Source organism: Onychomys torridus, chromosome 18 (genome assembly GCF_903995425.1).
Source record: "Onychomys torridus chromosome 18, mOncTor1.1, whole genome shotgun sequence".
NCBI lineage: Eukaryota > Metazoa > Chordata > Mammalia > Rodentia > Cricetidae > Onychomys > Onychomys torridus.
Genome location: NC_050460.1, coordinates 45,094,431 through 45,117,127, shown reverse-complemented (window position 1 = coordinate 45,117,127; position 22,697 = coordinate 45,094,431). Strand labels below are relative to the sequence as shown.

Below are 22,697 nucleotides of genomic sequence, written 5' to 3'. Positions count from 1 at the left end.
AACTTACAGAGAGGAAGACCAGGAAAACATGCATGCAAAAAGAGGACCAGGACCTAATGTGTATAAAGAGTCCCCAAGTCAACAGCAAGCCAGGCATGGAGGCGCAGGCTCACAATCCTAGCACTTGGGAGGCTGAGGTAGGAGGATCTGGAGTTTCAGGGCAGGTTTGACTACACAGTGACTTCGAGGTGAGCCTAGGCTATAAGAGATCATATCAAAGGAAGAAAGGAAGGGAGAAAGGGAGGGAGGGAGGAAGGGAAACAAAAACTTTTTGTGGAGACAGGTGGATCCCCTGGAACTCGATGGCCAGCCAGCTAGCCTAGACTACTTGGCAACCTCCAAGACAAAGAGAAATCTTGTCTGTTATGGAATAATCTTTCTGTACACTGTGAACATGTGTCTTTGCCAAGGCTCCTTCTAATTGGTTTAATAAAAGAGCTGATTGGCTGGTAGCGAGGCAGGAGGTATGGGGGGACAGACATAGGACGCTGGGAAGGAGGGTGGAGTCTCAGGAGTTGGGAGCGGAGGCAGAGAGAAGCAAGATGAATGTGCCATGTTGAAACATGTGCCATGTTCGTGGCCCAGGGTAGATAAGAAATATGGGTAAATTTAAAATCTAAGAGTGAGCTAGTAACAAGCCTGAGCTATCAGTCGAGCATTTATAATTAATATTAAGTCTCTGCGTTTACTGGGGAGCTGGCAATTCCGACAAAAAATTCTGCCTACACTTGTCTCAACAAAAAAAAGAGGACAGCACCTGAGAAACAGCAGAGAAACAGACTTACGTGACTGTTATAGAGTTCTTCTAGAAGGGCTAAGGACTTAATGGACCTTGATCTGCAAATCTCCTCCTCTGTAAACTTCTGGATATCTGGATGGACCTTATGAGGCTGACCCAAGCGCAAAAATCCTATTTTAAACTTGGCTAACTTCAAGAGAATATTGTCAACAGCAGAATGTGTATAGCTGGTCAACAGGACACTGAAGCCACAGGCAGAGAGGATCCTTACCTAGAGATGGGAGACAGAGGAAAACGTACGTCATTGCTCTCTACTCAGGGAACTGGTTAAAGGCTGAGAGTTTTCAAATAGACACAAAGTTCAGTAAGACCTGAATCCAAGATGGACTAAGGAACTTTTCTAAAGAATTGTAAAACCACAATGAGCTACAAAAATTATACAGCATTAATTTTTTATCACATCTTACTTATTTCTGTGCAGATATACACGCCATGGCACACAAGTGAGGGTCAGAGGGCAACCTTCAGGAGTTGGTTCTCTCCCTCCGCCAGACTGTTTACTGGGCCATTCTGCCAGCCCGAGGCATTTTTATTATGCTATTAATCATGTCATTCTCACAAAGCCCCCAGAGTGGTGTGGGTACAGGCCTGGACCACCATGCCAAGTCAATTTGTCATTTTTTTGTTTTGGTGAGACAGGGTCTATGCACCCTTGGCTGGTCTGGAGCTCGCTATGTGGACCTGGCTGGACTCGAACTTACATATATGCATCCTCCTGTCTCTGCCTCCAAGGGAAGGGATTAAAGGTGTGAGCCACCACGCTTGACAAAGTCCAAAATCACCTGCTCGTACAGGAATGACCCAACAGAGGGGTTAATTCAGAGCTTACAAGAGCACATATTGTAGTTGTCTTTCCGGTCCCTGGCATCCCCACGATGAGCGTGTAGTCTTTTGAAAGAAGGACTTTCTTCATGGCTTGCCTCTGAGGTTTATTCAAACCTGTATTTCAATTAAAACAGAACACAAACAAGAATATTTCATTTCAATGAACTCCCCCCACCACCCCCTCAGACAAGGTTTCTCTGTGTGTAGCCCTAGCAAGTTCCACCACTGCCCATCAAACTTTTGTTTTGATACAGGTTCTTGCACTATAGACTGTGTGGCACAGGCTAGCCCTGAAATGTACTCTTTCCTTGGCCTCTTAAGTACTGGGATATACTGCCATGTCTGGCTTATAATTTCACTTTTTTTTTTTTTTTTTAAAAGACAGGGTTTCTCTGTGTAGCCCTGGCTATCCTGGAACTCTGTAGCCCAGGCTGGCCTGGAACTCACTCTGTAGCCCAGGCTGGCCTGGAACTCACAGAGATCCGCCTGCCCCTGCCTCCCGAGTGCTGGGATTAAAGGTGTGCGCCACCACCGCCACCACCTGGCTTTGAGGCAGGGTTTCCCTTACTTCTGCCATGCGGCACGCTCAAGGTCAGCTGGCTGGCCTCAGAGATGCACGGTACTGCCATGCAGCACACTCAAGGTCAGCTGGCTGGCCTCAGAGATGCATGGTGCTGTCTCCTCTTTCCACCCTCCCATCTCACCACAGGAGTGCTGGTTTACAGACGAACGTCACGGCACCCTTATTTTTCAAATGGGTGTCAGGGATCAAACTCAGCCCATCAGGCTTGGGTGGCAAGTGCGTTTCCCCACTAAGCCATTCCTTTGGCCCTTACCACTGCACAGCTAATCAACCGCTAGGCAACTGGACATCAGACACAATTTCAGTTATAAAGAGAACCAAGGAAATGAAATCGGAATGCTGGCTAGGGCATACCCTTTAGAATGTTGGCCACTGTATCCTTGGCATCGTGTGGAAGAACGGAGCTGAGGTAGGGTATAAACTGAGGTTCCTTGAAATCAATGATTAATTCTCGAAGTCTTTTGCTGCAAAGAAAAACAAAAGTACTTTTAGTAGGATCTTTAGAAAAGAGGGGAGAGGTTCTGACTCCTTCATCATTACCAACCTGGTGTCGGTGTTTTCCATCAATTTAGAGAGATTTCCTAGTGGAGTATCTATATCACAATTTTTTTCTTCCCGGTCTAATCTGAACAATGTTGTTCCTGGGAGTGTCGACAAGTTCCTAAGACAACAGAACAAACACACACGGATGTGTTCATTTCATACAGACTGTGTAAGGTGCATACTGCTAATGGCTGAAAGTGTAGGAGCTGAGTGTGGGGTGTACACCTGTGCACCTGTAATAGCCAGAGGTAGGAACATCAGAGTTCAAGGTCACATTAGCTTACACAGCACGTTCCAGGTCAACCTGGACCACACACGCCAAGTCCAAGCTCACACCCATATACGCACACATAATCAATGTCAATTGTTACAAACAGACCACATACACCAAGGCATCGCTAATCACTTCCCTACATTTTACATTTCAGAACTGCCCATGGTCTCTAAAATCTCCATGTCGGACTGCACCCCACCACCCTGCCTTTCTGCAACATGGTCAGTCTCAGATGCTCCTCACGCTGTCAGCTAACCTGTGGACGGAGGAATTAGCTGTCCTAAAAGGGCTGCTGAGTGGAGCATGGGGATCATGGAGATTATGACTGTGTATGTGTGTGTGAGGTGTGGGGGCGGGTATGCCACAGCCTGTGTGTGGAGGTCGGAAGACTCCTCTGCGGAGTGGCTCTCTCCCTTCCGACTTTCTGTGGGTTCCTGGAATAAGGTCAGATGTGTGCAGCAAGCATCTCCTCGGCCATCTCGACGCCCCCATTGTTGTCTTAACTGCTGACTTCAATGTACTAACCACCGGTGAGGAGAACTGGGAATGTGACTTGGTGTGAGTTTTTACCTACTGCTGGTGAGGCCCTGGGTTCCAACCTAAGCATGAAAGAAAGAACTGGAGAATGAGAACTATTCAGAAAGGCAGAGTGTTGCTGGGTGTGGTGGTGCACGCCTGTAATCCCAGCACTTGGGAGGCAGAGGCAGATCTCTGTGAGTTCGAGGCCAGCCTAGTCTACAGAGCTAGTCCAGGACAGGTTCCAAAGCTACAGAGAAACCCTGTCTCGAAAAACAAAAAAAAAAAAAAAAAAAAAAAAAAAAAAAAACCAAAAAAAAAAAAAGCAAAAGAACACAATATGCTGTGGAAAAAAACCCAGCTACCAAAGACCTTATATTGAGTCAATTTGTTTGAAATGTTTAAGAGGAAACTTACCGAGACAGGAAGCAGCCTGGGAACATGTATGATCCCAGTACTTTGGAGGCCGAGATAGAAGAATTGACAGTTCTTGGGCAGCATGGGCTACAGAGTTCCAAACTAATCTAGACTACATAGCAAGACATAGCAAGAGCATCTCAAAAAGAAAAGACACAAAGATATTCATAGCTGAGCCTGGCTAGGGAGTGAAGAGAAATTTGGATGAGTGCTAAAGGGCACATGTCTCTTTGAGGTTATGGAAATGTCTAAAAATGGTGATGGCTGTATTTCATTAATTTTCACGGCATTGGCAATAGAATCTAGGGCCTGGTACATGTTGGCAAGCACCCTGCCACTGGGTTACATCCTCGGCCCTTTGTGCATCTCTCTGAATATTAGGATTAATCACACTACTATGCCCCATTAATGGAAGGATACATAACCTGTGAGTTCCATACTGACAAAGCTATTTTATTACCTGTCTAGCAAGCAGGTAACTGCTACCCCGTTAATCTCCTTCACGTAGCCTTTAGACAGAGCGAACAGTTTCCTCTCTTCTCCACTTAAAATAATCCTGTCACCGGCCATCAGATTGGTGGCCGGCATGGCACCGTTTTTCCGATGAAAGTCATGTAAGTACTGTCCATCACAAAATCTCTTCACTGGCTTGGTCCGGACCAGGTTTCCAATGCAGTTGCCTCCCTCCTCCCTACGAAAGAGTGAGGGACAGTGTCCACTGACATTGTATGTATGTTGGTTCTTTTTCCCTACAATTTATTTGCTTATATAGCTCATGAACATTTTTTAAAAATGTACTGATTATTATTGTGTGTGTGTGATATGAATGTGTGCACACATGGGCCGAGCTGTCCTGTGTAGGTCAGAGGACAACTCCAGGAGGCGGTTCTTCCCTTCCACAGTGTGAAGAATCCCAAGGGTTAAACTCAGATCAAGCTTGGCCATAAGTACCTTTATTCCCTTGGCAACCCTGCCGGCCTATGGCCCCTGGAAATCAATGCTATCATATTTGTACTTTAAAAAAAATTTCTTTCTATAATCCACTAAAGCACTAAAAGTGCCAAGTTAATAACTTCCTATTTACTCTTTGTTAACATTATTTTGTGTCACCTGTGACACGCTCACTAATCAATGAAGCCACGTACACTTTTTAAAACCTGTGTTTGTGCATATGAGTGAGTTTAGCACACATCTGTGCAGATGCATGTATACATTTGCTCGTGGACACGTGGGGGACACAGACAACCCTGGGTGTTTCCCCAGGGACTGTTCATCTGGATGTTTGACAAAGCCTCTCTCACGGGCCTGGAGTTAGACAACGACACCATGCGGGCTGGCCAGTGGGCCTCCGGGGTCTACCTGTCGCAGCCCCCCTGCACTGGGATTACTTTTGACATGGGTGCAGGGGATTAAAACTCAGGTCCTCGTGCCTGCAACACCAGCACTTTACCAACCGAGTCCTCGTGAAACCGTGACTTTAACAGACTGCAGGCCTCTGCTGACATGAATTCCAAATGCTGCAGCACCTACCACTGCTGTGTATTCAGCGGACACTCACATTTCGGAAGCAGGCATTAACCAGATGTTTTGGTGATTCTTTCTGTTATCTTTAGATTGTGACTCCAAGGTTAGCATGAGACACCACAGGCTGAAATACTTCAAGTGTGTTGGCTTCAGGTGCCGTGTTTCCTCTTGGATTTTGGACAGCATGCCCTCTGGGACGGAAGTGTCGTCCACCTCTTCTTCAACTGCTCTAAATACAAAGTTTCAATTAGAGCTGAGCGCATATTTCCCTGGCAGGCTGTGAAATAAGGTTTTCCTAAACTGAGCAACACTCCACCCCCCCCCCCATACACACACACACACACACACACACACACACACACACACACACACGACAGCATGTTTACCTGCTATAAAGAGCACAGTTGCCCATCTGTGAACAATATTTACAGGTTTTCTCTTCCTCGATTATTTGTGGCAAGGGAGAAAGCCGTGTCTCCTCCCCAGAAGCATCTCGGCTCACACGGTGCAGCAGAGAGAACGCCAGCTGGTCCCTGAGCTTCAGCAGTTCTGGAGACAGATAGAGTCGGCTTTTCAGAATGAAGCAGCGTTCCCACCAACAAAGGCTTCAGATTTAAAACAAAGTAAAAGTAAAGAGCCATATGGACACCTGCCTCTATCAGAGTTAGCCCCAGTCACGCGTAATGTGCTGGCGCACTTCAAGGCTCTGTACACGGAGGATTTCTGAAACAACCTCCTCTCGTACCTGTAAGTACTGTGAGTGAAGGGCTCTCTAGCAGGCCCGAGCAATGCAGACAGGTTTGCCTTTCCCTCTCTCTTGCTAAACTGTTAGATTACATTCCTAAAGCTAGCCCCCAAGGTCCATTCTCATATTTGGCCACTGACTCTTTTCTGAGACTAAACACACTTTAACACTAGCTAACCTATCCAATCAGGACGACCAGCTCACCCTAGCACAGACTTCCCCTTTCCCTTCTCTCCTTCATAACCACCCCTGCAAAAAACAAAAAACAAAAAAAACCACCTGCTGCCTGCCTATGCCCAATCTGAGGAGCAGCCCCCTTGCCCGTCCAGGGTAATAATCTCTTATACTCAGAATTTGGTGTCTGGGTGTATTCTGAGCCTACTACAAGTCTTCCACACACCCACCCACCCCCACACACAGAGAGGCTGGGTTTGTTTTGTTTTAAATGTTTTTGTTTTGAGATAGAGTCTCACTGTATGTAGACCAGGCTAGCCATGAACTCATGGAGACCTGCATGCCCAAATGCTGGAGTACTAAGATTAAAGACATGTGCTATGCGATGCTTAGCTTAAAATCCTTAAAAAACAACAACAAAAAAGAGCCAGTGAGATGGCAAAGCAGGTAAAGGAACTTGCTGTGTAAACCCGGAGACATGAGTTCAATCCCTGGAACCAACGTAAAGGCGGAAGGAGAGGACGGACTTCCACAAAGTTGTCCTTTAACCTCTAACCCCGCACGCCTCCCATGGATAGCAAGTAAAGATAAATAGGAAATTCACAAAATGCATGACTACAGATTACAACCTGTAGTACGGACTAGCGAAGTAGCATAAAGGAGGGGGAGCAGGTCAGAGAGGGAAAAACGAAAGGGAACAGTTCAACCTCTTCTGTCCAGATGGTTGGCGGGCACAGGGTACATCTGCCCGGTCTTGAGGTAGAGAAGCCAGCCAGCCTCAGGGTCGTCTCGTCTCTCCTGGCTTAGCAGTGTGTACAGGACCACCTGTGTAAGACAGACTGTCAACAGACCACGGTGACTTGCTCTCTCCACGTGGAAAAGTCGGCAGCGCAGGAGCCAACTCAGGGGAGGTGACAAACCAAATCCAACGTCAAGGAACGCGGAGGACTGGGAGAGCGGGGCAGGGCTCGGCTGCAGAGCGCCTGCCTGAAAGGCGGGAAAGACGACAGAGAGGGAGGGAGGAAAGGTTTTCTCCAGTCAGTAGTGAAAGTCAAAAATAAAAATAAAAAATAGGGGCTGGAGAGATGGCTCAGAGGTTAAGAGCACTGGCTGCTCTTTCAGAGGTCCTGAGTTCAATTCCCAGCAACCACATGGTGGCTCACAACCATCTGTAATGAGATCTGGCGCCCTCTCCTGGCCGGTAGGGATATGTGCAGACAGAATACAGTATACATAATAAATAAAAACCTTAAAAAATAATAAAATAAAAAATAAAAATCAAGAAATCAATCCAACTCTTTTACACATTTCCAAGTTAACAGCCCTTACACGTTATTTCCTGATTTTAAACAAATGAACCCTAAAATGCTTATGATTTACATCATAGTCACTATGGCAATTCAACAAAACTAACAGAGTGACTTTTCCAAAGCAGGAACCCATTACCGGCCTGAGGGTTAATGTTAACTGTGTCCTGAAGAGGAAGTCACTAAATCCGGCACAAACAGTCTTTGGCCTGTAGTGGTGGCGCACACCTTCAATCCCAGCACTGGGGAGGCAGAGGCAGGAGGATCTCTGAGTACCAGGCCAGCCTGGTCTACAGAGCAAGTTCCGGAAAGGCACCAAAACTACAGAGAAACCAAACCCTGTCTCGAAACCCCCCCTCCCCAAAAAAAACAAAAAACAAAACCAAACAAAACAACAACAAAAATACACTACCTGAGTTGAACAAATGACAAAACAGTGTACTGTTAAAGACCCTAAACCCTAGGAATGTTTAAGATTGATACCTGACTTCGGTGTTCAATAGAATTAGATTCTTTGCCAGTTTTAAGCTCCAGTGGCATTATCTTATATCTTGTTTTACAATCTCGATGTATTTTGACACCAACTGTGACGTCTATTTTGCCCTTCAATCCAAACCTAGGGGACCAGATGCTTTCTTCAATATCCAGGGACTTCGTTACTTCGATGTTACAAAATGAACTTCTGTGACTACCATCACTTGGCCTAAAAAGAAACAGAACACTTAATCAGGACACAGCTCACTCCACACCTGCCGTACTGACTACCACACAAGGATCTTTTCTGGGTTCTGGGGTTTGGTTGTTGTTGTTTTCTGAACTGTACCATGGGCATCGTAAGACAGGAAAGCTGCCATGTTCTCTGGCAAGTGGTGGACTGATCTGAACCCTGCAACACCCGCTGCTCGGGCTGCCGCTGTAAGCCCTGCGGCTGGAACAACTGTCGAAGAAGTTGGTTCAAGGCCAGCCTGCTCTACATGGGGAGTCCCAGGTCAGCCAAGACCATACAGGGAGACCATGTTGCCCAAGAAAATAAAATTGTTCATAAAAGGTGAGGCAAATGAAAGCTATTCCAACAGTGCAATGATATTGACTAACATTAGAAGGAAAATAAGATATTCCGCTCATTAGATCTTTTTTGGTCATAGACAGATACTATAGATAATAATCTGTGGAAAAACAACAAGAAAATGATTAATTGTAGAAGCTTAACCTTTATGCCAGGCCTGCTGGCACACACCTTTAGTCCCAGCACTCAGGAGGCAGAGGCAGGTGGATCTGTGAGTTCTGTGGTTCATAAAGAGTTCCAGGACAGCCAGGGCTACACAGAGAAAACCCTGTCTGGAAAAACTAAAACAAACAAACTAGCAAACAAAACTTTGAATAAAAAGGACAAAGGAATCCTGTCAAAAAAAATCTGAACACCATATAAACAAAACCCACTTCTTACACAGAGAGATGCATCTGAGGAAATTCAGCGGGCGGGCCCTTACGCATGAAGTCCTCAGCCCACTTAGAGAAGGAGGGGAGATACTCCTCAACTTCACATTTCACTTCATCTGGACTCAGATTTAAGCGGTACCTAAAAAAAAGGCGGAGGATTAAGAAAACATAAATATTAAGAAACATAAATGATCAACCTGGTCTACAGAATGAATTCCAGGACAGCCAAAGCTACACAGATAAATTCTGTCTTGAAAAAAAATCAATCAAATATATGAAAATAATATTGAAACAGGCTAATAAATAGATGTTTCCAAATGTGGTACAAACATAACAGAATACAGCTCAACCATAAAATATTCACAGGTTCAGAAATACTCTGCATGTTTAAGTCTCTGGGGTTGAGCCCAGCTTGGTTTGTTTTTTTTTAAGAGGTGTTAACTGTGGCTTGGTAGCACACACCTACTATCAAGACGGTGCTAAAGCAGGCAAACACAGAGTGAAATGGAGCCAGGAGATGGCTCAGCAGGGGAGAGCTTGCTGTGCAAACCAGTCGACCTAATTTCCGTCCCCAGATTCATGTAGAGGTGGGAAATAAGTGATTCACAAATAAGTGAATTCTGACCTCCGCATGCACACAGAGGCACATCTGCACACCCCCAATAATAATTTAAAAAATGAAGTTTAAAACTTTTTAAAAAGAAAAATAGTCAAAATGTGTTCTTTTTTTCCCCACCCAGAAGTCTCCTGATTCAGCTTCCTGAATGCAGACACACAAGCATGAACTAGGTCTGGCTAAGATGGTAACTTCTATGTTATGTTTTACCCCAATTGAAAAAAAAAATACAATTAACCATGACTTGACATCTAAGTTCATGTTTATCTGTTCCAGTTTCATCCACACGTCAGTTGTAATCAAAATGGTTGATCCCAATTACACTTCTGAAATTAAAAACAAACAAACAAACAACAACAACAAAACCAACAACAAAAACCAAAACTATAGAAGATGCTGTTCCTAAAGCAAGCAATAGAGTAGACATGTGGGTGTGGAGAGATGGTCCAGCAGTTAAGAGCACTGGCTGCTCTTGCAGAGGACCTGGTTCAGTTACCAGAACCTCTATACATAACAGTTAACAAGCACCTATAACTTGTTTCAGGACACCTGATGCCCTCATCTGGCCTCCACCGGCACTGCATACACATGGTGCAAATGTGTAAATAAAACACCCATACACATAAAATTAAATTCAAAAATAAATAAACAAAATAAGGTCTTTCTGTATTACCCAGACTGGACTCAAACTCCTGGGGTCAAATAACCCTTTACCTTTGCTCACACAAGGCTGGCAGATGGGTCTCTGTGAGTCTACACAGTAAGTTCTAGGCCAGCTGGGGAAAGAAAAAAAAAAAAGAAAAAAGAAAAAAAAAGTCATCTGGGGGTTGGGGATTTAGCTCAGTGGTACAGCGCTTGCCTAGCAAGTGCCTGGGTTCAGTCCTCAGCTCTGGAAAACAAACAAAATCTTCCGGTTGGGGATTTAGCTCAGTGGTAGAGCGCTTGCCTAGCAAACACAAGGCCCTGGGTTCGATCCTCAGCTCAAAAAAAAAAAAATCTTCTGTGGAGATGTAGTTCAGGTGGTAGAGTGCTTAACCAGCACACAGAAAGTCCTGGGTTCAATCCCCCAGCATAAAACCAGGCATGGTAGCTAAAACAGAAGAACAGCAAGCTTGTGGTAGTTTGAATGCAATTCATAATCTCATAGGGAATGGTACTATTAGGGGGTGTGGCTTTGTTGGAGTGGGTGTGACCTTGTTGGAGGAAGTGTATCACTGTAGGGGTGGGCTTTGAGGTTTCCTATGCTTAGGATACCACCTAGTGTCTCAGTCCATTTCCTGTTGCCTGCAAGATGTAGGCTCTCAGCTACTGCTCCAGCGCCATGTCTGCCTGCATGGTACCATGCTCCCCGCCATGATGATCATGGACTGAATCTCTGAAACTGTAAGCGAGCCACCCCAATTCAATGTTTTCCTTATGAGAGTTGCCGTGGTCATGGTGTCTCTTCACAATAGAAACCCTAATAAGACAAAACTAGAGACCAGCCTAAGCTACATGGCCAGATCCTGTCTCAAAGACCGTGAGTGGGGTGGGTGCAGAGGCTAGGGTGAAGGCTCAGGCAGTAAAGTGTTTGCCCCAAAACCTGAGGGCCTGAGTTTGGATCTCTGGAGGACACTGACCAGTCAGCCTAGCCACACCCTCCAGCTCCACAATTCAGCGAGAGATCTTGTCTCAAAATGTAAAGTGGAAGCTGAGTGTGGGGTGTGTAACTTTAATCCCAACACTCAGGAGGCAGCATCCTTAGAGCCATCGAAGGGTGTCGGATCCCTTGCAGCTGTAGTCACAGATATGGGTGCTGGGAACCAAACTAACACCTGCAAGAGCAGCCAGTGCTCTTAACCGCACTGGCCATCTCTGCAGCCTTTTCTTCCTCACTCGAAGCAGTTCACCTGTTTTTGAGAGTGTATTATTATTATTATTTTATTGAGACAGGGTCTCACTGTATAGCCTTGGCTGATTTAGAAGTCAATATGTAGTCCAGGCTGGCCTCAGGATTTTTAGATCTGCCTGCCTCTGCCTCCCGAACAGGCCAATCTTTGGGTAGGGGAGCCACAAAAGTCTGCAAAGATATCACCCTTTTTAGACTTATTAAAGTCGTTAAACTGGCAAAGGTGGATGTGAACACTCCCACGACCTGCTTCCAAACCCATACACTGCTCCTTGTGTCAGTCTGTAAGGACAGCTGAGGAATCCGTGTAGCACAGACTCCGTCCTTGAACACATATGTAGGGTAGGTACTTCAGTAATGTTACCCAAGAGTCCCCGTGGAGACACCACAGGGCACTGTGAGCAGCATGGCTGAACTTGGGCTATGCTAACTCACACCGAAGGGTCTCCTTCTAGAAACCTGAATTCTGGGCAAGAAGTTAGTTGCAGGATGAGGCTGCAGCTGCAGTTCTTCTCAGTTACTTACATTTCCTTCAAATGCCTTATCTCTTGGACAGTTTGAGAAGCAAGTTCTTGCAGCTTTTCTGGGGCAAAGCTCTCACTTACGGCTTTTTGAAAGACCTCGTGGAGAATCGTACCAATCAGCATCTGGCGAGTGGCTGGATCAGAGACCTATGAAAACATATGCACATTTCATCCCACAATACATTCACACGATGATTATACAATATGAAGCCAACATGAACTAAGACAAATGTCAATACACTGGCAAGGGTTTTTGTTGTTTTTTTGTTTGGTTGGTTTAGTTTTTCGAGACAGGGTTTCTCTGTGTAGTTTTGGTACCTGTCCTGGATCTCGCCCTGTAGATCCGCCTGGCTCTGCCTCCCAAGTGCTGGGATTAATTGTTGTTGATGTTTTAGTTAATTCATTTTCCTGGGTATGGGTGTTTTGTCTGCATGTATGTCTGTAAACCACTTTCGTACTTGGTGCCCCTGGAGGTAAGAGGAGGGCATTGGATCCCCTGAGACTAGACGGATGGATAGGGGGTTGTGAGCAACTCATTCCTTCCCTGTACCCTACCCCTATCCACTGGTCTCTCCCAAGGCAGAGTCTTGCTGTGTAGGCAATCTAGTCCAGGGCTCAGTGACCTAGCTTGGCTTGGAGCTAGAGGTAATACTGTGGCTACCACACTCCACAAACACTTTATTCTAGTGGAAAGAATTAAGTGCCTTTAATTTTCTATTTAGAATTATCTCAACTCTTGTGTAAGTCTTTTGAAATCAGTATTTCCATGCTGAAAAAAAAATTAAAATCACTATGTAAAAATCTAAGCTATTTTCAAAGGTTTAACATTTTTACTACTATTATTTAATAATCTACCCAAATATAAAATACAAAAAATAGCCAGGGCCGGGCAGTGGTGGCAAACGCCTTTAATCCCAGCACTCGGGAGGCAGAGGCAGGTGGATCTCTGTGAGTTCCAGGTCAGCCTGGTCTACAGAGCAAGATCCAGGAGAGGCACAAAGCTACACAGAGAAACCCAGGGAGGAGGGGCAGGGGGAATAGCCAGGTGGTGGTGGCACATACCTTTAATTCCAGCACTCAGAGGCAGAGGTGGGTGTATCTCTGTGAGTTTGAGGCCAGCCTGGGGTACAGAGTGAGATCCAGGACAGGCTCCAAAGCTACACAGAGAAACTTAGTCTCAAAAACCAAAGGAAGGAAAATCAATGAATAAATGAATGAATGAATGCATGAAAACATTATTCATGGCTAGCAAGATGGTTCAGCTGGTAAAAGTGCTTACCCACAAACCTACTGACTTGAGTTCAGTTCCTGGAACCTACATCATAAACAGCCAGATGTGTCTTTAATCCCAGGACTCAGGAGGGAGAGCCAGGCGGATCTCTGTGAGTTCAAGGGCAGCCTGGTCTACAGAGCAAGTTCTAGGACAGCCAGGGCTACACAGTAAAACCTCCTCCAGCACAAACAAAAATAGCCAGATGCAAGGAAGTGCAGGTGGTACCAGGCTTTAATCCTAACATTTGGGAGGCAGAGCAGGTGGGCCTCGGTGAGGATCGGGCCAGCCTGGTCTACAAAGAGTTCCAGACCACCTACGAATTCACAGCAGTTGTGGTTGCTTGCACAAGGTCAAGGCAGTAAACATTCAAGCATGGAGGCGTGTTAGGTCCAAAGTGGGCCCCCAAAATGTCAGTGTCAGGGACAATGTCTTAGTGACAGTCTGGACTCAGCTCAGGCTGGACTCTGACCAGGTGAGTAGAAGGGTTGCTAGCAGATAAACAAAAGCCTAAAATCAGCATTCCTCAAAAGCTTGTGAATCAGGTTTCTGTTTTTCAGGAAGAGTCATTGCCCCCTCTATCTACCCCTACAGCTGCCTACTTTCAGCAAGGGGCATCCAGTCCCCATCAACAACACATCCTGTAACACAAACCACAGTCACCAGGTAGCTCCCAGGCTCTTCTGGCTCACAAACGCCCCCCACCCCCTTCAGGCCGTTCCTGAGCGGACAAGCTTCCTCCTGCCCCAACACCTGCCTCTTTAGAACGACCAAGACTTTCCCAGCTTCCTGCTACTCTCTTGCTCACCCAGCCCCGGTGCCATCCTCCGAGACAGCCAAGGCAGCTTTGAAAATGCCCCAAACAAACCTTCCTTTCTACCCACGGGGTAGTCCCGTTCAGTGGTCTCACTGTGCCCTCGCTTAAAAGGTGACTGGAACTCATGAGCCCCCTCCCCTAGTGAGGAGACATTGGCAGTGGATGGCTTCTGGGGAAGGGGGAATCAGTTTTCCTTAGCGGTGTGGCTCTCCATAGGTTGACCGAGTTCCACTGATGGCTTTATTTTTGTTGTTGTTGTTGTTGTTTTAAAGATTTATTTATTATGTATACAGCATGCATGGCTGCAGGCCAGAAGAGGGCACCAGATCTCATTACAGATGGTGGTTGCTGGGAATTGAACTCAGGACCTCTGGAAGAGCAGTCAGTGCTCTTCACCTCTGAGCCATCTCTCCAGCCCCCACTGATGGCTTTGTACCCGGGGGTAGAAGGACAGGAGAGCACAAACTGGACCTGGCGGGTCATTAAAGGAAAAGGGGGGAAAAAAGGCAGAGCTAGGAGGAATAAAGATGATCAAGTACGCTGCATGAAATTCTCAAAGAATTAATAAACATGTATTTCAAAGGCAGAAGCCTACTAAGATAATGCACAGCTTCACGGGTTCCCTCGCTTCTCTGAATTACCCGCAGAAACATACCTTTTCCTCTTCTTCTGTTCTGGGGATTTTTGTTTGTTTCTCTGTGTAACCCAGGCTGTCCTGGAACTCACTCTGTAGACCAGGCTGGCCCGGATCAAAGGCGAGCGCCACCACTCTCTTATTCCATCTCTGTCTCCTCATGCCGTTTGTAACACTTTGTAACACTCTGCGTGCCACGTTTCCTCAAGTTCCTTACCCCATCTGGTGGCTGCTTGCCTAGCATGTGGCTGACCCCCACGCTGGCCGAACTCAAACAGTATGGCTTTCTCTCTCCCTCCTTCTGGGAAGCTACTGACAGCTTGCCTCCCCCGCCACCCCGAATTTTTCTTTTCAATCTAAAAAAAAATGTCCTTGAGCTTAAGAAGAAAAAAATGGTGGGGGGCTGGGGGGCTGGATGTAGTCATGCACTCTCAGAGATAAGCATTGCTATTAAATGCTCAATAAAATTCAGTTCGAAGGACCGGATGCCTGGTCTGAATCACAACACCGCAGTTACCGGGTACACGACATTGGGCAATCACACAATGCTCTCGGCGCGTTGGCCCTCTGTGAGGGCAGCCGCAGAGGACTGAAGAGTGAGGGAGAAAGGTTCCCGCAGGGCTGGAGACGATCCCAGCGGCAGAGTAAGGCCTTGGATTCCACCCCACACACAGCAGAGGAAAGCACCGTGGAAACACACGGAAGTCACTTACCCTGAAAGTCTCGCTCAGGACAGCTCTTCTTACACACCGAATACTACTGGCCACACTTGTGCCAGAGATCAGCATGTCTGGGTACAGAATAAAATACCCAAAGCCGTCATCTATTATCCACGTCTCAGATGTGCAGTTCCCCTCCAGGTGAACGATGTCCCCTGGCTCCACTGGGACCGAACACCTGAGAAAAGGCAAGGTTGAAGCAGAGACGTGCAATCCAGGTTCCCACAGGTAAACACACCCAGAAGCACTGAGTCTTCCGTCTCACGAATAACTACTTCTTTTTTTTGTTTTTGTTTTTGTTTTCGTTTTTGTTTTGTGAGACAGGGTTTCCTTGTGTAGCTTTGCACCTCTCCTGGAACTCACTTGGTAGTCCAGAGGCTGGCCTTGAACTCACAGAGATCCGCCTGGCTCTGCCTCCCGAGTGCTGGGATCAAAGGCATGCGCCACCACCACCCGGCTCGAATAACTATTTCTAAACCTCATTTAAGTGGGGGGACTAAAGGGACAGCTCTGTGGTTAAGAGCACTACCTGCCCTTGCAGAAGACCCTATTCAGTTCCCAGCATCCACACTGCAGCTCACAAGCGTCTGTAACTCCAAGTCCAGGGGAACCAAAACCCTCTTCTGGCCTCCACGGGTACTGGGCACACCCATGGTGTATGAACATCCATACATGCAGGCAAAACAGTCAGACACATAACACAAAAGGGCTTTTTTGATTTTTAAATAAATTTTTTTTTTAATTAAGATCAAATTGTCAATTTGGAGCACATAAGAACTAAGATGCTGGAGCAAAGGCCACACTTTCAATAAGCCAGCCAATCTTCCTCGTGTCTTAAAATGTTTTATTATCATTTTATTTAGGTGTATATGCATGTGCTTGATGGTATGGGCACCACAGATATGCAGTGCCCAAGGAGGCCAGAGAGTCTCAGATCCCTGGAGTTACAGGAAGTTTGTGAGCTGCACTGGGAAACAAACCCAGGACCTCTGCAAAAGCATCAAGCGCTCTTAACCACTGAGCCAAGAAGGTTAACCGTCCTTTTTCCCTCCCTTAAGAATTATTCTTGTGCTGGGCGGTGGTGGCGCACGCCTGTAATCCCAGCACTCGGGAGGCAGAGGCAGGTGGATCTCTCTGAGTTCGAGGCCAGCCCGGTCTACAGAGTGAGTTCCAGGACAGGTTCCAAAGCTACACAGAGAAACCCTGTCTCAAAAAAAAGAATTATTCTTTGTTTTTTTTTAACATATTTTTTTTTTCCCTGAGACAGGGTTTCTCTGTGTAGCCTTGGCTGTTTTGGAACTCCCTCTGTAGACTAGGCTGGCCTCGAACTCACAGAGATCCGCCTGCCTCTGCCTCCCGAGTGCTGGGATTACAGGCGTGCGCCGCCGCCGCCGGTTTAACATATGTCTGTGTGTGCACGTGTTGGGTGGGGGGTCTGTCAGTCCTCTTCTTCCACTATGTGGGTCCCAGGCACCAAACTCTGGTGGTCAGTTTTGGTGGCAGGCATGGTTACTCTTGAACTATCTCTACCTCCTTTTACATAATTAATCCTCTATCAGAAAGCAAGCAAAATCAAAGCACCACCAGACCACCAAATCATTGCTCAAAGTCAGGAGCCGCTCACCAGCCATTCCTCAGGATGCACAGCTCTTGGTGCTCTCCTTCCCGAGACGCCGTGATGACCAGGCGTTTTTCTTCATCCCCTCTCTCATTCTGTCCAGTCTCGACAGCTAGCACCAGGTACCGGTTATCCTCTCCTCGGCTCAGAACCGTCTTAGGGAAGAACGCTTCCACCTTCTTCTGAACTCTAAAAGTGGAAATGTAAGAACCACCCTATCAGAGCCTGTTGACTGGACTATCTGGAAGCCAATTTTCTAGTTTTTTTTGTTTTTTTTTTTTTTTTTTTCTTCTGAAAACCTTAAACTGCACAAAGGCACATGGGGGAAGAATTCCTGTTATAAAGACCAGGGCTGAGGCTCGGTGGGGAAGAGTGCTTGCCAAACACATCCAAAGCCTGGGGGCTCATGCCTGTAACTCCAGCACTTGGGAAGACAGGCAGAACCAGGTCATTCTTAGATACACAGGGAGTTTGGGCTAGCCTGGACTACATGAAGCACCATTTCAAAACAAAAAGTGACTTCCCTCCTTTTAAAACATACACGAAATAATAAGCGAACTGCACGTGATGGCTCAAACCTGTAAGCTTGGGAGGCTGAGGCAGGGGGACTCCCACAAACCTGAGTACTGCAAGAGATCAAACCAAAGAGTGAGATACCCAAGTTGCTGTAAGGAAGCAGTCTATCTCTAGAGGGTCAATACCACAGGCTAGAGAGCTCCCAATAGCACAGGACTGTGCTCTTATACATTCCTGGCTTTGTCCTCTATATGTGGCTACATATATTGTGATTGGATCGAGCTGAGGATCGAACTCAGGGCTTTGCACTTGCTAGGAAAGCGCTCTACCACTGAGCTAAATCCCCAGCCCGTGATTGGCATTTTTAACTAGTAGACAGTAATGGTTATGAGTCTGGGGGCAGGGCTGTTTGCAGGGCAGATATGGTCAGTCTTCACAAATGGGAGAGTACCCAACAGCTTGGCCAACTCTCACAACTACGTGGACTGGACATCCGTCACCCACATGGCTGTCTGTTGTTTTTCTTTCTCTTGGGGCTCTGGGGCCCAATCCTGCCTCTTACCACACAAGCCTTATCTACAAAATGTGCCCCTGTATAAACATCATCAACAGAACTAACACTTAGGAAGTGGTCAAGGCCATCCTGGGCTGGGCTACACATCTCAATTCAAGGCTAGCCTGGGCTACCCTAAAACCCAGAACCTGGAAAATATCGGGACAGGTTTCTACTACCGCTGAAAGCCTACACAAAGTACAACGTTGAACACTTTTCCAAATAACTGATATGCTGGGCAGGACACGGTTCAGTGGCATAGGACCTGTTTGCCAGCCTGTGCCTCATCCCCATTACTGCTTGAAAGAAAGAGGGGCGTTTGGAGAGAGAGAGCAGTATTGGGGGTTCACTGCAATTCCTGCTGGGAGCTGACAATCATCCTAATCTTTACAGCATCAGAAGGCTTAGGCCTACTGCATACCAGGTGTTGGTTCCTCCAGCGCCACTAAAGAAAGCTAGTCCAACATACTACAGATGCAGGAAGAGGCCCTAGCCTCCCTCTCCTTGTAAAGGAAGCAAACTCCCCCTCGGCTTCCCAGGAAAGGGTCTCTGTTTATGCCAAGGCTGGTCTCAACTCTGGGTCTCAAGCACTCCAAGGCCCCCTGAGTAGCTGGAGTCATTAACAGCAGCTTCTGAGCCAACCATCACATCCCAGTAGAAAGCTGGGCTACTACCCGCCAGAGGAGCTCTGTACAATAACTCAGGAGTTTCTTATGTGTATTTAGATTGACCGGATCAGCTTCACAATACTGAAACCATGCAAACTACTCTTTAAAGTGACACCCCTTTTCTTCTTACATCTTTCTGGTCCAGTTTCCATAACCCTAACAAGTCACCTACACTCTCTGGTTAAAACATCAAATGCTACCGGGCATGCTGGATAACACCTTTGATCCCAGCCTCTGGAGGTAGAGGCAAGAGGATCTCTGTGCATTCAAGACCAGAGTGGTCTACAAAACAAATTCCGGGACCTCCCAGACAATGTAGAGAGTGGTGGCTCAAGCCTTTAATCCCAGCACTGGGGAGGCAGAGGCAGGTGGATCTCTGTGTGATTGAGGCCAGCCTGGGGTACAGAGTGAGTTTTAAAAGGACAACTAGGCCTTTTGCACAGAGAAACCCTGCCTCGAAAAATCTAAAAATAAATAAATAAATAAATGCCTTCCTCCTTCCCCTACCAATCACTCCAGCTGGCTGCACAACCCATTGTTTTGGAAATGTATCACTGAACACCCCTAATTAGCCTCACACCAAGGGTTTCCTGAGGTAGGCGGTGACGCCTACAGGAGCTCCTAAAAGTTACACTGGGCTGGAGAGACGGCTCAGTGGTTAGGAACACATATTGTTTTTGCAGAAAGGACCTGAGTTCAAATCCCAGAACCCGCATCGGACAGCTCACAACGGCCTCTAACTCCAGCTCCAGGAGATGCCTCTAAAACCAGACACATGCACACACACACGTAAATTAATAATATGACCGGGCCTGCTTGCAAGACGGGAGTTCGCTCCCGCGGTCCCACGTGCAAGGAAAGAACTCCCACAGGTGCTTCTCCGGCCTCCGCCAGCGGGGTCAACGCACTCAAATGAAAAGAGTAAATAAAATGCAATGTATTTACGACACTGGTGAGCTGTGGTGTGGAAAAGAGCGAGTTCAAGGCCAGCCTGGGCTACACAAGACCAGCTCCAAATTAACATGCAAACCCTTCGGCTAAAACCAGGGAAGGCTGCGCCGGTCCGCCCGCGTTCAGACCTCGCGCCGCCCGCCCGCCCGCCCTCCCGCCCGCTCACTCACACTTCCGCCCGCGGCGCGGCCTCCGCTCCGCCGCCCTCCTCCTCCTCCAGCAGCTGCAGCAGGTCCAGGTCGTCCAGCGGCTCCATCCCCGCCAGGACCGCCGGGAGAAGGGGCTACGAGAGGCGGCCCCGGCGCCTGGACCCCGCGGCGCCCGAGACGCGCCGACGCTGTGCGCCTGCGCAGGAGGGGCCCCGCGCGCCAGCGGCTCCCGCGCTCTCGGTGCCGGGAAGCTCGGCGCAGGACCGGAGCCGCTTTCCCACCTCCCCGCCCCTGGGGTGCCTGGGGTGGCCTGCCGGGCTCGCGCGCACCGTGTTTTAGGTTTGGGGACAGCGTCTCAAGCGTCCCAGGCCGTCTCCGGCTTTCGAGGGCGGTGATCAGCATGCCCAGCTTAAGAAAACGTTTGCAACTCTCACGAGTCATCAATCCATCATCCCCGGGCTCGGTCGGCAGTGAGCACCGCGCCCCCTTTTCATTTCCGAGCGAGCCAGAGGGTTCCGCTGCAAAGGGGGACAGTGACTAGGCCTGCCGATCCCAGGTTTCTGGAGCCCACATGGTGGTGGGAGGGCCAACACCAACACCCCGCCGCACCCCACTCCCCCCCACACGGCTGGAGAGATGAGTTGGCCCAGTGGTTAAAGCATCTGCTGGGGTTGGGGACTTAGCTCAGTGGTAGAGCGCTTGTGCAAGGCCCTGGGTTCGATCCTCAGCTCAAGAAGAAAAAAAAAAAGAGTATCTGCTGCTCTTGCAGAGGACTTGGGTTGAGCTTCCACTCCCACACCTGGATGCTTCCCAGAGGATCTGATGCCCTCCCCTGGCCTCCAAAGGCACACTCATGCACATAGTGCACATACATACTCACAGGCGCACACACACACACACACACACACACACACACACACACGCAAAATAAATCTTTTAAAAAGATAAATCTAGCTGGGCGGTGGTGGCGCACGCCTTTAATCCCAGCACTCGGGAGGCAGAGGCAGGCGGATCTCTGTGAGTTCGAGGCCAGCCTGGGCTACAGAGCAAGATCCAGGACAGGCTCCAAAACTACACGGAGAAAAACCAGTCTCGAGGAAAAAAAAAAAAAGCCATTTTAATTTTAACGTTCTTCCACTCCGATTTCTGAGCATGTGTGTGCGCATGCCTGTATGTGTGTGTGGGGAGTGGGGGGAGACCAGGGGTTCGACACTGGGTGCCTCCTATGGCTCTTCATTTTATTTTATGGGACAGGGTCTATGACTAAACCTGGCTGTTATGTGGAGCTAGGAATCTGAAAGTAGGTTACATAGCTGTTTGTCGCCTGAACCATCTCCCCAGCCCTATCATTCTGATTATTTCATATTTAACATTTTCCCTTCAATAATGCAGACATTTAAAGCTGGGCGGTGAGGCAAACGCCTTTAACTTTGTGAGTTTGAGGGCACCCTGGTCTACACAATGAGTTCTAGGACAGCCAGGGCTACACTGAGAAACCCTGTCTCAAGAAAACCAAAATAAACATTGGGGATTTAGCTCAGTGGTAGAATGCTTGCCTAGCAAGCACAAGGCCCTGGGTTCGATCCTCAGCTCAAAAAAGAAAAGAAAAGAAAACCAAAATAAATAATTGATGATGATGATATGAATGTTTGAAAAATAATAATAATAATAATGCAAATATTAGAAAGAAAGGTATTGGCCTGATGCAGTGGCATATACTTTTTTTTTTTTTTTTTGCCAGAGCTGAGGACCGAACCCAGGGCCTTGCACTTGCTAGGCAAGCGCTCTACCACTGAGCTAAATCCCCAACCCCAGCAGTGGCACATACTTGCAACCCCAGCACAGGAGAGGCTGAGGCAGGAAGATTTTGAGTTTCAGGCCGCTTGGGTTACATAAAGAGACTGTTTCAAAAAAAGAAAGAGAGAGAGAGAGAGAGAGAGAGAGAGAGAGAGAGAGAAAGGAAGGAAGAAGGAAAGAAGGAAGAAAGGAAAGAGAGAGAGAGAGAGAGAGAGAGAGAGAGAAAGGAAGGAAGAAGGAAAGAAGGAAGAAAGGAAAGAGAGAGAGAGAGAGAGAGAGAGAGAGAGAAAATAAGGATCTGGAGAGATGGCCCATAGTTAAGAACACTGGTTGCTCTTCCAGGGGGCTCCAATTCAATACTCAGCACCCACATGCCAGCTGACAAGAACCTATAATCCAGTTCCAGGGGATCCAATGTCTTGCTTCTGACCTCCTTGGGTATGTCAGGCATGTCTGTGGGGCACAGACATACATGCCAGCAAAACACTCATACACACAAAATAATATTAAATAAAACAATAAATAAATAGAGCTGGCTGGGGACCCAGTTCAGTGGTAAAGTGTGTACCTAGCATGTGCAAAGCCTTCAGGTCGATCTCAGGTTCCACAGATGATAAATAAATTAAAAAGAAAACAAACATCAAAACAAGGATAAAAAATTACTTTTAATATCTTATGAATTCTATAACAGACATAGAATGCAATTTCTTATTTTAAAAAATATTTTCAGTTATCTTTTATTGATAATATAACTGAGATATTTATTTTATAGGTTTAAATTACCTTAAGATTAAATGAAATAATTAGCTACAGTGTGGTCCAGAAATGAA

At 47.2% G+C, this 22,697-nt stretch overlaps 1 protein-coding gene across 1 annotated transcript in view; it reads right to left on the bottom strand.

The window, feature by feature from the left end:
• Dna2 (DNA replication helicase/nuclease 2) overlaps positions 1-20,177 on the bottom strand; it is a 28,549-nt gene extending 8,372 nt beyond the window's left edge. The window contains exons 1-14 of the mRNA XM_036167930.1: positions 20,092-20,177; positions 17,240-17,422; positions 15,610-15,793; positions 12,177-12,322; positions 9,155-9,286; positions 8,191-8,410; positions 7,108-7,225; positions 5,868-6,030; positions 5,516-5,710; positions 4,418-4,648; positions 2,752-2,868; positions 2,562-2,671; positions 1,629-1,738; positions 786-1,010 (exon numbers count right to left, since the gene is read on the bottom strand). Of these exons, the coding sequence (XP_036023823.1) occupies positions 786-1,010; positions 1,629-1,738; positions 2,562-2,671; positions 2,752-2,868; positions 4,418-4,648; positions 5,516-5,710; positions 5,868-6,030; positions 7,108-7,225; positions 8,191-8,410; positions 9,155-9,286; positions 12,177-12,322; positions 15,610-15,793; positions 17,240-17,422; positions 20,092-20,177 (2,220 nt within the window). The remainder of the gene's footprint in view (positions 1-785; positions 1,011-1,628; positions 1,739-2,561; positions 2,672-2,751; positions 2,869-4,417; positions 4,649-5,515; positions 5,711-5,867; positions 6,031-7,107; positions 7,226-8,190; positions 8,411-9,154; positions 9,287-12,176; positions 12,323-15,609; positions 15,794-17,239; positions 17,423-20,091) is intronic.
• Between the last annotated feature and the right edge of the window lie 2,520 nt (positions 20,178-22,697).